The sequence below is a fragment of the Maniola jurtina genome, chromosome 7, assembly GCF_905333055.1.
Source record: "Maniola jurtina chromosome 7, ilManJurt1.1, whole genome shotgun sequence".
Lineage (NCBI taxonomy): Eukaryota > Metazoa > Arthropoda > Insecta > Lepidoptera > Nymphalidae > Maniola > Maniola jurtina.
In genome coordinates, this window is record NC_060035.1 from 2,170,499 (window position 1) to 2,187,492 (window position 16,994).

Sequence of the window (16,994 nt, forward strand, 5' to 3'; positions counted from 1 at the left end):
CTGGTACTTATACAGATACCCAAAGTCACTGATAGTTATACAGACAGCCAAATCTGCCACAAAATATTTGAATCAACGCATTAGAAGTCATGATTTCCGCGTTAAAGTGACTCAGGTGATTTGTTATGTAAACCTGCGCAAGAGCACCCACCATCGGTTACGCGCTACAGAATGACACTTGAGAATCTTTACGATTGTTTTATTTAGGGCGCGTTCCCACTACTTCAATTCAAATATACAAGCCATGATGCTTTAAACTACACGAAGTTATATGTCGTTAAGGTTACATTTCTTACGCGCTTCTTCATATAAACGCCAATTATTCTATTTTGTTGTTCTAGATCTAAAACTAAGCCAGATATATCATTTATATCTCCATTATAATAATAAATTGTCTCCTATCTTATCTCCTAAAATAATAAATAGGTATACTACACTTAAATTATATTTATTTGTAAAGTTGTACACAAGACAAATTTTGCAAAGCTATTGTCTTTAATGCGAACTTTACCTGATAATAATTTCACATCTCTTTAGTTTATTAAAAAATATAAGTCAATTAATTTGCAAAAAAAACAACATAACACCAAAAATGTTGATCCGCGTTGTTCACATTTTGGACCAACGTGCGTCAATTGCAGTGTATTTGCGCCATAATAATAGAAACTATGGTTTGCGCGGGGTTTTATTCACTAGTCTAGGCATCTTTCTATCTCTTTGAGCTCATAAATCGCTTAGATTTCAGAAGAAGGATAGAGTTATACAAATCATATACAAGTGCGTAAATAATTTAAATTTATAGACCTCCGCGTCCATTTGATATTGAAATTTATTGTATTTGAGTCATGGCGCGACAGTTTCACGGATCTAAGAGAATTCGATACGGTCACTAACATTCCCTAGTTTATTTTCGTACCTATAATAGTTTTAGAGAATGGATTTCTAGGTAGTAATTCAATGTACCTACCTGCCTGAAAAACGCTTCGACAATCGACTCTATTTATAAAGTTTGACCATACAAATTATTTTGAACACGAATAAAATAAACCAAATTAAATAACTCAAGCCAGAAATAGTGTCATAGCTGGAATAGATTTTTAGTTTCTACAATATTTTCCTACAATACAAGAAGATTAGATTATGTCTGCACCTATAATTATCACGATTTTTATCTTTTTTTTATCTTAAAATAAATTAATCTCTTTTATTTCTTGTCAGCCCTAGCACAGACTACGGTCTATTTGGGCTGCAAAATTTCAAACACCAGTCTCAGTTTTTATCTAGTGCTTTGGTCTACAACAATTGGTGTAATTCTTTTTTAATTAAGTCTTTAATGAAATAAATAAATAAGTAGGTAGGTATTTTGTGTGAAGTTTTGTGTAAAGTAAGACTGGTAGGTATGATGAATAATGAAAAGAAAATCTTTATAAGTTAGGCCTTGCCTTCAATCTGAGAGGGCAGAGGCATGTATGGCAGTTTTTACTAAACTATTATCCCTTAACGCAGATATAACCTAGTTACTAAAACTTTAGCTTCCTATTCAAGGCGTCCAGGATTCAATTCTAGATATGAACCTTTAACTTTGTTAGAGATTCGTGCCTGGAGTTATACTATGTTGACAGAGGAAAACACCGTCAGGAATAGCCTAATATTTTAAAATTAAATATAATACTTATATGCGTGAGAGTTCTCTATAATGTTTTCAAAAGTCTGCCACGCTGTCGGTCAGCGTGGTGGATTATGGCCTACATCCTTGTCAGCGCAGTAATGGCTGTTGAGATGATGATGATGATAATTACCTAAGCGGATTAAGTGAAGCTGTGGTCAACCGCTAGTACTTTTAGTATATTATTTGGTTTTCTTCTCTTCTCGGGCCCAACTTAGCTCTTGCTAAAGCGGCAAGGCCATAGCCTTGGGTTAAAAAGAGTTTAAAAAGAACATTATCTACATAATAGAGTTGTATGCCGTAACATACTTGTACAACTTGCACTCTTTCTAACGAATCATCCGTTTGACCCATAAAACGTTGCGTCGGCGCATGTGTCAAGTGCGCGTGACGCAATATTAGCTGTACGGTATAGGATGTAAAGGCCTGGACGTACAAGGCGCGGAGCAGCGACGCTCAATTACAGCAAAACGCAGATCTTTGAACTGTAGTGTGATACCCACGTCGTTATGGAAGCCCTTATACAATACGTATATTAGAGAATAAACAGAGTGTCACGCCCTCAGGAAAGATCTTTTACTTAGACTTCATGTATTACAGATAACCCTGCCTGGATCATATATTAAAAATATGTAACAAATTTCCTTGTAAAGTGTAAAAAAAAAATTCAAGAAAGTATTTCAGCTCGTCATACTGCGTAGTGAACGTCATTTTGCACCGTGACGCTTTTTATCTGTCCTGACCCTAAATCTACTGTGAAATATTGTGATGCTATTCAGTTACACACGCATGTCATAAAACAAGTAAGAATTGAGGTTTATGCAAAAAATATTTTTCGTAACCTGTTTTTGCTCAATTCATTAACATTCTAGAACTTTAAAGAGGAAACACATAGGGAAATATTCAGTTTCTTCCTCAGGATTTCTGTAAGAGTTTGAAGGACTCCTGAAAGAGATATCGAGTTAGGTCTACATTTTGTCCTCAATAATACTTAATTTATTTCATTAGTTAATCTCAGTTGAGACTTGGGACACTCTGGAATGTAATAATATTCTATTTCTCAGTATATTATAAGATTAAGAACATAGAAAATGGATGTGAGACTTCGAAAGGACTTACCATTAAAAATGTCCTCAAATGCAGTGTGAGCCTCTTGAATTTCATTGCCATGTCGAAGAACTTAAAATTAATCTAGAACAAAAATATACACAGGGTTAGGTTAATGCAAAGTATAGCTGGACTAGATGATGGGCCCGCACTTTTGTTCGCGTAGATTATAAAAATTTAGTTTTTTTTAATCCCGTGGGCTTTCTATGATTTTTCCAGGATCAAAAGTACCACGGGATGTAAGCTATCTCTGTACCTCTCTCCAAATCGGTTTATCGAAGTATGAAAAGCTAACAGACTGGCAAAGTTTCGCATTTATGGATTTGAAAATCTGAGATAACGTGACGTCGAATTGAAATAGAAGAAAAACTACATAATTGACTAAAATAACTATAAAATATAATATACCGTAAAGTGTTAATTAATTATTCATAATACTTCTTTCTAAGACTTTGTACCACCTGCATAGTTGAAACATTATTGCTACCATCGCGGGTCAGATTACAAAATAAATTATAGGTAGTTCGACCCTGTAAGGGCCGTATAATTCGTCAATCTGCAATAAATACCCATAGCACGTGTTCTTACATAATGTTGGGTATTTATGTTTGACCATTTCAGTTACAGGTAACCAGTTTTATTGTTTGGTTAAACTGGTTTTATTAAAACTTATTTTCTTTGATCTTGACCAGATTCTCCCAGTACTAGCTCCCCACGTTTTTTACAGTTTAACCTTCTTCCTAGCAACCGTGCCGGCTTACGCCAGGGTCCACTATTATTTTAATCCGTCAGGTTTTTTCACATCTTCCTCTCTGAAAACTCCTATGCAAGCTTTTGAGCCAGGGAAGTAGCTAAATCCATAAAAATATTATAAACTAGCTGATGCCCGCAGCTTCGCCCGCGTGGATTGGTCAGATCCCCTGCAGCATCAGGATTGAAGAGTTGGACTCCAAATTTTTTATGAAACAATGTCGCAAAGTTCCTCTATCGATTAAAAAAGAAATGACGCAAATCGGTTCAGAAATCTCGGAGATTTCGGTGTACATAGGTTGAAAAACACAACTCCCTTTTTGAAAGTCGGTTAAAAAAGTAGCCTATGTTACTCCCTGGTCAATTCTCTACTTGTCTGTGAAAATCCCGTCAAAATCGGTTCAGCCGTTCCCAAGATTAGCCTTTTCAAACAGACAGACAGACAGACAGACAGACAGACAGACAGACAGACAGACCGACAGACAGACAGACAGACAGACAAAAATTTTAAAAACGTGTGATTCAGTTATAGTATCGTTCAAATAATCATATGACCTTAATATGCGGTAGTTATTTCGAAATTACAGACAGACACTCCAATTTTATTTATTAGTATAGATACGAAAGTGTTTGTGCTGTCTTTCTCGCTGTTAACTTTTCAAAGCTCAATTTTGACGTTTGGTAAACATTGCAGCTTGCATCCCGGAGACGAACATTTTACAGCTAATTTCTAAGTCGCGGGCCTCATCTAGTCTCTTTTGTGAGTTTGTGAACTCACTTGTGTCGTGTAAAGAAACAAAATAGATATATTTGGGATTATAAGTTAGCTACATTAAAATGTTATTAAAAACGCATTTGGGATCATGAAAGCCGAAAGACGTCATGCCTCGGGCCATCAACCCAAAGCCAGTTATTATGATAACTCAGTTAGAATCATTACAATTGAGTTTTTGCAAATGATACAGATCTATGCGTGATTCGTCTGACTGACGCTTGGTTTTGGGGAATTTTCACGTCCGTAAAATTGTTAGACGGATGTACATTCAAGACGTCATAAATGGTTAAACCGCAATAATAGCAATAGCTCGGTTAAAATAGCGGACTGAAATCCAAAAGAACAGCTGTTCAAACTATTTATGTTACACATTGTCATAGCTATTACCTAGATACTCCTAGCACAAGCTTTACGCTTAGTTGAAGGGGAAAGGGGGGTCATGAGTATCTTAGCAAATAATATTCTTTTTTATATAGAAAAAAAATCGTGTTTGGCAGACACTATGGTTGCCTACCCTAATGAAATGAAATAATGTGAAATTAAATATTTATTTCATGCAGAAAACTTGTTCCACTTACCAGTGGTTTAGACAGAAGATTCTACTGGGGGATTCTAGGAAGGGTTAATCGGGGTAAAGGGGGTTGTTGATCAATCATTTAGTGCAAAGACTACCATCGGTTTGGAAAGCAGATTGGGATTCTAGGGAGGCGTGATCGCGCAAAGGGAGTTTTTGATCACTCGACAGTGGCAGTATCATCCTCACAGGTTTATATAAAAATTTTTACTTGAAAGGGTCCAGTTTAAGAAATTAATTCTAGTATCGACTATTCTCACAAATTAGTCGATACTAGGATTAATTACTTAAACTGGACCCTTTGTCGCAATTAAAATACCATAAGCCTACGTTGTCGTATTAGTTTACAAATTGTGAAAAACCAAATTTTTGAATTTCGCAGGCCCATCTCATGCCCCTTAAGGCATTTAAACTGCATAGTTAAATCAATGTATTTATGGCTTTAGTTTCATGCAAGCTTATAAGTTATCCGAGCTACTTGAAATTATCACAATAATACTGCGAGTTGCCATGGGTTGTAACCATTTTCACTATGCAACTTTTATTAAAGAAATATACATATAGTTTAACATCGACGGTATTCTAAAACAGTTTACTATTATAACAAGTTTTATGTCTAAGCTAATATTGCAGTCAATGATTCAGGGAAATGGTGAAACGTCGAGAGGTCAACATTACAAACACGATGTCATATAGATAATGAGCGTGCGGGTCACTCTTTGACCCCACTAACAATGGCACAGCTCCTGTACTATACAGATAAACGATGATGACAGACCTCTTGATAATATCCTTTCTTATCTAATAAATAATCGTTGTACTATTGTAATAAAATAGTATTTTTGAGAAAAAACTACTAAATTTATGTCCATTACGTAAAGTTATTTCAACTAATGAATAAATAAACTATGTCCTAAAATTGTTTTGGAATTTTCATACCCTTAATCTTATCTATTCAGGTACAAAGTTGTTATGAAAATGTTAAAATGGGAATCTTTCGAGGCTCATATAACTTTAAAATCAATATTGTGTTCATGTTTTATATATCAATAAACCTAGATAATGATGAGATGAATCAATACAATACTTAGTTTTGAGCGTATCAAATTATGTAGTAATCACCCTCCTAAGTTTTTATGAAGGAAGCACCAGAATGGGTCACCTTAACTCTATCTTGCATATTTTAAATCAATAGATAGATAGAAAACTACTAAAACTACTAAACTAGATTAATAGAAAACTAACTAAGGCGCCCCGATTTCATTTCTTCATTTTTGAGCGATAGTTTATATATCAGTTTACATGGATATAGCTTAAAAATGATGGACCTGAAAGTCCACATACAAATAAGAAGATTTGCGTGATGTTGTGTGATGGATGTGTATTGCTTGCTTTTCCTGATTCGGGAAATCGATTGAACGGCCCTGAAAAGCTGGCAGACAGACAGACAGACACACTTTATCATTTATAATGATATTATAATAATTATTATAGCATGGATTAAGCTTAGACCCACGGCACGTTACGTTACGTTAGAGCTTAGGCACGGCATTAAGCTATCAACACTATAAAAGAGTTCAACGCTGCTCTTCATACCTAATGAGTGCGTAATGAAATTACATTATTATTGCAAGGTTTTTAACTACAAAAAAATGACCAATTAAAATAAAATAGCACAGTAAACTTAATTAAATTAATTTGAACTTCGCTAAGCAACTTCAGCGCTTATACAAAAGATTTTAGAATCCATTTTGGTCTGTCAAACCTAGATAAATTACTATAAAACTACTCTATAAATTATATTTAAGTAGAATATAAAAATACGGATGCGAAATTTATTGTATTCGCCTAATTACTGTGAGATTCTTTGTGTCATAGAAACATACGAAATTATAAATCATCGCTACCAATATTATAAATTCGGAAGCATGTTTGTTTGACCTGGAGAAGCTAGTTTTTATCCCGGAAAATGAATGAGTTCCCCCGGATTTTTAAAAGTCCAAATCCACGCGGACGAAGTCGCCGGCATCAGCTAGTAAATCATTAAATTGCCCGAGAAATTGCCTGAGATGTCAAAATTTTCGTAACTTTCATGATTCATGTTATATAGGCAGTAATTATTTATGATAACTACCAAACATAAACTAGCCATATATAAAAGGAAAACAATTTAACTGAACATTCATCTAAATTCAATAAAGTTTCTCAGCCATCGATTCAATAAATTGATTTTGATAAACGTCTTCTTGATTTAATGTTGTTATCTATTTCAACGGATAAATAAAATTACACAACGCTAAAGGTCTTCAAAACGACATTTACATCGAAAGGAATACTTTCAAAACAGCCTCAAGTGCATGCTACAGATATAATTTCAGATGTTAAATAAAAATAATAAGAAAATCAAGCCTACCTTTTTAAGGATATCCTAAGCCTACGCGACCAGAATAAAAGAAACTTTCAAAGTCCACACACAACACACACACACACAACGATACGTTATTGAAAACAGATAGAGTTATTGGAAAAGACGTCCAAAACAGATCTTGCGAAGTCAAATTTTCCTACAGCGGGTTTGAGATCGCGCATTTCATTCGCGGATATATGAATATTTGTTCGTGAAATGGACACATGTGCTCACATCGAGGTATGGCGCGAGACTGGTCTGGAAGTCAGCTGTCAGGTGGCCGGCATGTGCTAATCGCCAACACACTCCGCATAATCATGAGAGAAAGTATATGGAGTTGTCATTGATAGTGTTGATATATTTCATCGAGGGCCTGCAGACCGTGATCTATGCGCAGTGTCAGATGAATCGCGCTGTTCGGTTTTCCTCATATACGTACCAGCTCATGCCCGCGATTTCGTCCGCGTGGTCTACACTAAACCTTTATTTTACTCCGGTAAGGATTGAATTTTAAAAATCTTTTCTTAGTGGATGTGTACGTCATAATAGCTACCAGCATACCGAAGTTCAGCCCAATTCGTCCAGTAGTTTTAGCTGTGCGTTGATACGAGTAGATCAGGCAGCCAGTCGTTCCTAAAATATCATCATCATTAATTCATCGCCAGTCCACTACTGAGTACAGGACTCCTATCAGAATAAAAGGATTTAGGGCCACCACGTTGCAATTGGTCAGTTGGTCAAATAGGAAGTGACGTCTTAACCACTGGACTATCACCACTTTTCACTTCGTATCGTCGATTCGTAATATTGTACAAGTAGATACAACAAAATGAGATGCTCACTAAGTAGGTACAAAGTATAATGTTACCGAAAAAAAAAAATGTTATTTATTACATCTGCTACGCATAACAAGTGTGTGAAATTTCGAAACAAATGAATATAAATTATGCGTTCACACAGTTGTAACAGAATTGTGCCTAATGTTGTGATGAGACACGTTTTTTACAAAAGGAAAACAAACCTAAAGCAATAATTTTAAAAGACATACAGGCATTAGGTATACTTTGCGGAAGTCTATGATATAGGTACACAGAATTAAAAGCTTAATTTGCCATAACACGCTAAAAAGGCAAATCTATATGTACAACATGCAGCATGCGACATGCACAACCTACTCAGTGCTCTCCCACTGCTAAGCATGCAGGAAAAGCCAGCCACCAAGCAAGCCGCAAGTCCAATACCATACAAGTCCACCAGAACACACTCGACGCACGTTTTGCTCCGACACCGGAGCATCCTCAGGAGTTGTAGATTCATTTCATCCGCGTGGAATTAGGTTTCTGAAAATTCCATGGAAACTCTTTTTTACTGGGATGTAATGTACCTACGAATGTGTGTGCGAATGCACTAAATAGATTACGACGCACCTATTTTCTAAGTAATTGCAAGAAAATGAGGGGGTTTTCACGATTGCACAGTACACATACAAAGCTAAATAGGTTATGTTTGCGGACAGCAAACACGAGCAAACAAAAGTGTTAGAGCCTTCGTAAGCATCGCGATAATGTGACATCCGTAGTTGCAACTCTCAGAAGGGAAATCTGTGACAAAGACGGCTATCTTAATTCCTTGAAATTAGGAGATAACGTTTCATGTAAACTGCAAACATGTTACCTACTTTAAACAACCTTTAAAAAATTTGAAGGTTTTCATTTTGCAGTTTTTGGCCATGTTACTGATAAATCTGACTGAGTTTTTCTTAATAAAATCTGCATTCCTTAGTACAAGATATGGTCTTGAATCTTGATATTTCATAAGAGCTGCAAGTTGGTCAAGTAAATATTTTTGAATGTTGAAGACTGAACCTATTAATTTTTTTTCTTTTATAATCATATATAGTCAAAAGTGACGAGCTATCGACACTCCGAAGTGATCTTTTGAGATGGAGGATGGAACTTTCAACGGGTAATACCTACCTACTTAGTTTGTCAGTTAGGGTAAGGCTGGAAACATTGGTTACTGACGTAAAAGCGTCTAGCCTCTCTAGACTGAACACACACACAGACAGAACCACAGATTCTCAAGAAGAAAATAACCTAGACAAACTTTTTATTTTGCCAGCGCCTGTAGTAACCGTGTGTAAAAAGAACAAAGTTTTTTTAAGTTGTTATTTTTTAAACACTTGAGACACACGCTTTATCAGGATCACACCTATCACGCCTGATCCATACTAATATTATAAATGCGAAAGTGTGTCTGTCTGTCTGCTACGTTTTCAAATTTACTGAAACTTGGCACAGACTTGGGATACATCCCGGCGATACGCTATTTTTTATCCCCGGGATGTATCCTAAATCTAAAATCAAAGAGTTCCCACGGGATTTTAAAAAAACGAAATCCACGCGGGCGAAACCGCGGGAATCCTCTAGTGGAAAATAATGATGTCGCAAGATGAGACGGGGTTTTTTTAGAAAATGCCTATTCACTCTTGTTTTAAAGAAACCCGGATCATTATTAGGAAATACAGATCTCGGAAGGGTATTACAAAACCTAGCCAATACCAATGCGTATAAGGAATGATGACGCAAAGCGTGTCGTGCGTGTAGATGGAATTTCGACGATATCTAGGGATCTACTGACTTGCTCATAGGTTCTCTGCGTTATCTGAATAAATAGGAAGCTATCTATATAATAATAGCTACCTAGTGTATCTAGTGGTTAAAATGTCCCTTTCCTATTCGGGAAATCGGGGGTTCGATCCCGACCTCTAACTTTATTAAGAGAAAATGAGAAGGCTGAGAGTCATCAATAATATTCTCGCACTGGCAAGGGTCACTGGTAGAGATCTCTTATAGAGAAGTGCTTCGCTGGCCACTTTTTATTTACTTTTCTCTTTATTGTTACAACTTTCCGGTACAAATAAAAAATAAATGTTCTCAAAGGTGTGTTAAGTCTTCCAATTTCTTCCAAACCGGTATTCTCATTCTAAGAGCGTCTAGGCCCGTGCTCAGTAGTTACCCGGTGATGGGTTCATCATGATGATGCCAGGCTATATCTCAAAGGTTTCTTTAAAGATCTTATCACTGCTTATTATTCATCACAGGCCGCTGCATTCAAGTCTGATTTCTTTAGGCCTAATAAAATCGTCTATAAAAGGAATTAAACACCTACTTTCCTTTTTTATTCAGATTAACTATTCGAACCGATGCGGTGTGAATTATAAAATAACATCTTTGCAAAATTCCAGCGCTAGTTTGTAAAAAGAGTAGACTCTTAATAACTTTTAAAAAATTTAGAATAACTAGAAGAATTGTTTATTTAGAAACTGCCAACCTATAGGTACGTGTCGTCCAGTGGTACCTATCGATTTTCTACCGACAGTGGCAAAACCAAAAGGGAGGATCAAAATATGATTTTTTAACTAAACTTTGCTAGTTTTTTAGGTAGGTACTTTACTCAGCAGGCCAGAGTTGGATCCGAATTTACATATAGCAATCTATTGAGACCATTTTTGTACAGATAAACTACGCATCTTTGTCGAATCGTACGCAAAGGTTTACGAATGTTTCTTACGTAAGGCGCGTGGGAAAGAATGACGGTAGGTTTCGCGCGTCCGCATCGCGTGCAAAAACTAGACCGGCCGGAAAAATTTTGACTTTATTTTAACACTAGCTTATCTATTTTACCCCGACCTGAATTTTCAAAAATCCTTTCTTAGCTGATTGCAGAGATTTTCTTGGGAAGATGATTCCAAAGCATCATTTTCCTAAGAAACGTGTTTACAACCTTGGTTAATTAATCTATTGTTTTGCACTCTGACCTCCGTTTTCAATTAACTTAACAAGGAAATAGCGTTAAGGTGGGTGAAATATTCTTTGTTCTGTCGGATGTGGTCGGTGGTGCCATCAGACACGCCTGGTGGTAGAGCTGACACTATCGGGCATATGCATAGAGCGTACTTTGACTTTGCTCGGACATAGACATTGTTAAAAAGAGACACATACCTAATGGATTAAGTCAGCGCTTGCCAGACCTTCGTTATTTTGTAAAAGCTGAAACTTTCGTAATGCCCCTAACACAGGGAGAAACGATCAGCGACTATGAAATCTCCAGTCACCACGATCCAAACTTCATAGTCGTGATAGTTTTTCCGTGTTGGGGACATTACACATAGAAACTTACAGCTTTAAAATTACTTAACTTGACGAAGGCCTAGCACGCACTGGCTCTCTCTCTATAAATTTCTCGTTTTAACTGAATTTTAGCCTGAGCAAAGTCAAAGTATGCTCTATAGATACGCCTGTTAAAATAGGATGTATTTCCAAGTTATCGATAAAAGAGACTTCAATCACGATCAAACCATTGCCGGTCCACTACTGAGCACGAGTTTCCTCTTAGAAGAGTTTAGACATAGTCTGCCACGCTGGCCCAGTGCGGATTAGCAGACTTCACACGCCTCTGGGAGGATGGAGTACTCTCAGGCATGTTGTACCTCCGAGGACATGTAAAGGTTTGATAAATAAAAAAAATACAGAAGACTCAGGAATCATTTATTTATTATATTTATTTCAATACAATAAGTCACAATTTCATTAATAAATAAAATCATTAGACACGTATCTAAACACTAAGATACAGATAGATTTTCAAACATTTTTCGATTCAAATAACAAAGAGTTCAGCCCTGACTCTTTCTCCCTATTTCAAATGGAAAAATTAACCGTGGGCCTGGCGAACTAATGCTGCCAGTAACAACAGGAGAAGCAAAAATTTAATGTACCTAGCCTCATCAATATATGGGACTAGACATTTTTTTATTTGATGACAAGTTTTTGCTAGACTTAGAAACTTGAGATTTTCCAAGTAGGTCTTCTCTATAACAACAGTTACCACACCTCCGAATTCATTCCAGCAAACTGATTTAATTACCTATTACTACTACCGGAACAACGGCCTGTCCGCTCACGATTTGTAGTACTTTCACCTGAGCAAAGCCGAGGCCAGTCAACTAGTGTACATCTTTAATAACAATTTCCTTCTGAAGTGACTTTTGAGATTTGAATCGAAAAAGTTCACTAGCATATTGAAATCAGATCTTTAAACTTTATACACTTTGTGACGACAAGAGTAATTGATAGAATTTTATATTAACACTAACATTATTTATTCTGAATGTAAAGGACCCAGTACACATTAAGCCAATACATTCGGCAAATGCCCGCATGCGGCCGGCTTACCGAATGATCTGGCTATAGGTGAAAAACTAGACCAGCACTTGCCGAACGTATTGGATCAATGTGTAGTGGCGCCTTTACTCATGGAAAGGATGACACCAATCGCATGTCACACGTAAGTTGATCAGCGATCACACACTTGGCCGCACTCACCCATGAATTTATAATAAAGGTGGATCAGGCGATTCTATAATATCTACTTGAGGCAAATTCTTACGTTCCGTTATCATATTCGACTAACAATTAGAACGGACACCACTGGGGTCCGACCTCTCGCTCTCTCTCAGCAGTCAAAGTAGGATAGCGAGGTGGTCAAAATAAATTAAGATGATTCCAGACTATTGTTTTTTCTGCGCGTTCTAAGGCCGTTTTGACATACGCATGCTACATTTGGCGGTTCACGCTAGATGCTTTTATAACAAATATTCAAAGGCGCGACCAAATGTGCGATCGGCTTAATTTATTACAAGCTAATTTTTATAACCTATTACATCTATTATACTGATGATATCTGTTACTCTCACGAAAAAGTACGAATGAACGATTTCGCATCCGTTGATATCAATTTTTTTAACAATAAACCAAGAAAATTACATGTTTTCTTTTCAATAAACTCTAAAACAACAAAAATGTACAATTAAAAATTAAATATATTTGCTATTGTGTGACAAAATTAAAGTTTTCCGGTTATTAGATTTATATTGAATACGTCATAGAATTAGCACAATTAACTTTTAAAACTACCCTACATATACGAACATCAATATTTTAATACTAACACGACAATTAATTTTTTTTTTAATCACTAGCAAAATGTATCTATTTTACGATAACCCAAAAAAAATATACAAAGTTTTCGAGCTGGGACCTGAGACCCAAGCTTGCGAGGCACGCGGGATTATCTGATTGCCAAAAAAAAAAAAAACAAAAAAAAAATGGTTGAAATAAAATTAAACCAAAAGGCTGAAGGATAGTTCCTTTAAAACAAATACATATTACTAGTGATGTACATTGTACCCGAACGTAATATATCGGTATCGACACAATTTAATATTAACATCAAATAAATCTTTAGCATACATAAACTTCGCAATATAACGCTTTTGTCCTATGGCAAATAAACTCAAAGGTTAAAGATAACAGTGAATAATATATCAAATGAACTGGTTATTTGGCGTTTAGAATACTTTTACTTTATCTTTAGGTACCTGAACGCATTTGGTTGGTCATTTTGTTGCTTTAATTACTATCGATATTTAAAGACTTGCGCGTGGCCACAATCACGTCTGATGGAATGTGATGACGCAGTCTAAGAAGAACGCGTAAATAAATTATAGCAAAAATAGTTTGCATTTATTACACAACAAACAAAAAAATTCTAAGTGCACGCATACTGAATTGGAACTAAACTATAAGCTAACTTAACCCGAATACCAAGCACAAAACTAATTCAACCTCGTAACGTAAAATAAAATCACATAAATAAATCACAAAAACTTAACGAATTCTATATAATGACGTTTTTACATAATTAAAACAACATGAAAGCACGCTTCGCGTATTATGACGCGTAAGTGAACAAGAGTGTTAGTTAATGCCCGCCTTCACTTGCACTTCAAATTTTTATATTAGGCTGAGATCTTATAGCGCGTACTTTGAATTCTCAGACTTCAATTTCAGTTAAAACGAGACAGGTGTAGGCTAGTAATATAACGTTGTATCGTTTTAATATTGTCTTAAGTCTGAGCAAAGTCAAAGTGCTCTCTATGGATGTGGGCCTTAGTGTGGATGTCTGACAGTCAATTTGTCGCGAGCATCCACACAAATATTTCGCGGCGTTCGTGGGCTGTCGCGGCGAGAGTGAAGAGCGGGCATTACATCATACGCTGGATATTTTCACGGCCGCGCCTGCCCCAAGCCTACGATTTAACGAAAACAAGCGTATAGGGGTCGATCCTCCCTTTTCAATACACTTTCGTCTAATTAAACTCAAGGGAAGATAAAAGTAAGATAAGATAATGCAGAAACGAGTTTACTTATCTATTAGGATAGTAATAAAAATACGTATTAAAGGAATTTTAGAAAAATAATATCTATTTCTAATATTTTTTGGGGGTAATTCCGTAGTACTTAAATTTAAGTTTTATTTAAATTAAAAAATAAACGAGTGGTATTGGTTATCAAATACTCAAAATGGAACCCGTAAATAATAATTATTTATATATTAAACTAACTTGCAAGTGAATTATACACTATCTATATACTGTTATTATCATAATATATGAGTTTACATAAATGTTATATACAAAATGGAGGAATCCGTGTTTTTAAAAGTTTGATTTATAAGTAATAAATACATAGAAAAATAGTATTAATTCGTAATGAACGAAATGAATGAAAAAAGATGTATGAATAATATTTAGCACACGATTATTAACAGTCATTTTTTTTTTCAGTCTAAAATATAGAAACAAATGCAAAGCGTCCCTGTTTGATCCAATTACAATTTAACAAATAAAATTTACGAATCTATAATCCCTTGACGTGATAATTTCCGACAATCTTAGCTCCAGAATTTTCGATAAGGATTATTTATCGATAGGAACATGGCGCATCACTACGCTTTTCCTATAAGGGCAAGAGGCATTAGGCTGCTTCTACACTAGCCTGATCCAAACCACGATATTATTTAAGGTAAATATATTTTGATGCCTTATCTTTATATTAATAGGTATCCAAAACGCACATAATTATGTATGTTCAGTGATTTTTAGTAGTTTAGGAGATATGATTTTTTTCACAATTTTCACTTGTCATTTTTTTTCCGTAGGATTTTTGTGAATAGTTTTTTGATGGTAACTAGTTACCATAAAGTCAACTACCAACTAAAAAAAATATTGTTCGCATTGTCATTATGGAAAATGACTTGAACTTTATTAAAAATCAAGTCATAAAAAGATTTAAACATGGCTTCTAAGTATAGTTTCCATATCTGCATAAATTTTAGGTAACAGTGCTTTTTTTACCGCGCTAGTATCCAAGTTGTCAGTGCCACTCACTCACAAGCGTACGAAATTGCTTCACTTTTTAAAATACGTATCTTGGTCTCTGTCTAAAATTGGATTGGACTGGATTTTCTTGGATTCGAACCAGTGTGGAAGCATCCCAGCACTTATACTACATTTAAAATCAATGAGTTCAGAAGTGGTATCGCCCTATAATTGATGAGCTTTATATAAAAAGGCTATAAATAATATTTCAAGCAATAAAATAATCTAAAATACATGTTAATCATGCCAGTAACTTTGGTCCTAAAATATATTCTTTAGATAACGGCGAGGTTTATTATACATATATAAATATATGAACAAAAATATATTTAAACATAGGTATTGTTATAATTGAAAAATTCGAGTTTAAAAATTTATTGGCATATTTTATAAATATTATTAAATAGGTATTTTTTATTTTAAATCTTTATAGTTTTGCTAACACACATTTTCTAAATGACATGATGTAATTCAAAATATATCATTTTAACAGTAGGTATATCGACGGTCCCTACGTACATAAAGACATGTCAAAAACAGAGGTTTACAGGAGAGCGTTATTTATGTTCAAACCGCTCTAGAAATAATTCTATGTACAATTATAATTATTATTTTTCTATAATGTTTTATTAGCTTTAGGAACTTTATAATGGTATTTCTACATATTTTCTTTTTTTATATTTTCTTGGAAAAACTGATAGATGACTGTTTCTACGCTGATATTAAAATAAAAGCATGTCAGACATGTCTATGATACCTTTTTATACGCAGGAAAGAAGAAAACAGTTAATAAAATGTACAAACATGTAGGACATGACTTCATATGTAGATGCTTCAGTGGTAGATGCTTTTGACGATTCGAAAGAACTTGTAAAAGTCTAATTGAATAAAAACATTTTGAATTTTGAATTTTGAATATACTTCGATAACAATAAAATCTTTGTTTTCTTTGTAATAATTATTTAGGAAATCATATTTTAAACAAGCATGTAACATTATAATTATTTGTGAAATAATTATATTTTCATGACTATATATATAGTATAAGCGGATATGTCTGATATGACCGCTTTTACACTGATATTCTAGTGGTCTAGGTTAGAAAAGCAATAAAAATATTGATTTATATCGGTTTTGTATTTCATTGAGCTAGTAATGGGGACCCGTCTTGTTGGGGAACTCCCGCCGTGAATGACGTTATGTCAGACAAGGCCGCGTCCGCACCGAGTGGCGCGCATTTTAAAACACCGTACAAAACGATACGTATAGATATCCGCATCTACGACACTTATTCGTTGTAAATATAATACTTGTTCTCATATACGATTTGTAAATGACGTTAAATACGTAATATTAAAAAAAAATATATAAACAGGTATGTGCATAAGGAAAATCTAAAGCCAATTGTGCAATAAAAAAAAAATGCCATTT

General features: G+C 35.0%; 1 protein-coding gene and 1 long non-coding RNA gene across 2 annotated transcripts in view; both read right to left on the bottom strand.

Moving 5' to 3' along the window:
* Positions 1–7,515, bottom strand: part of LOC123866958 (protein spaetzle 5) — a 44,535-nt gene extending 37,020 nt beyond the window's left edge. The window contains exons 1-2 of the mRNA XM_045908765.1: positions 7,286–7,515; positions 2,786–2,857 (exon numbers count right to left, since the gene is read on the bottom strand). Of these exons, the coding sequence (XP_045764721.1) occupies positions 2,786–2,836 (51 nt within the window). The 5' untranslated portion in view covers positions 2,837–2,857; positions 7,286–7,515. The remainder of the gene's footprint in view (positions 1–2,785; positions 2,858–7,285) is intronic.
* Positions 7,516–11,810: 4,295 nt separating this feature from the next.
* LOC123866979 lies at positions 11,811–13,758 on the bottom strand. Its single transcript, XR_006796291.1, has 2 exons — positions 13,637–13,758; positions 11,811–13,582 (listed from the first exon to the last, which is right to left on the bottom strand). It is a non-coding gene; the product is annotated as an uncharacterized LOC123866979 (long non-coding RNA).
* Positions 13,759–16,994: the final 3,236 nt, after the last annotated feature.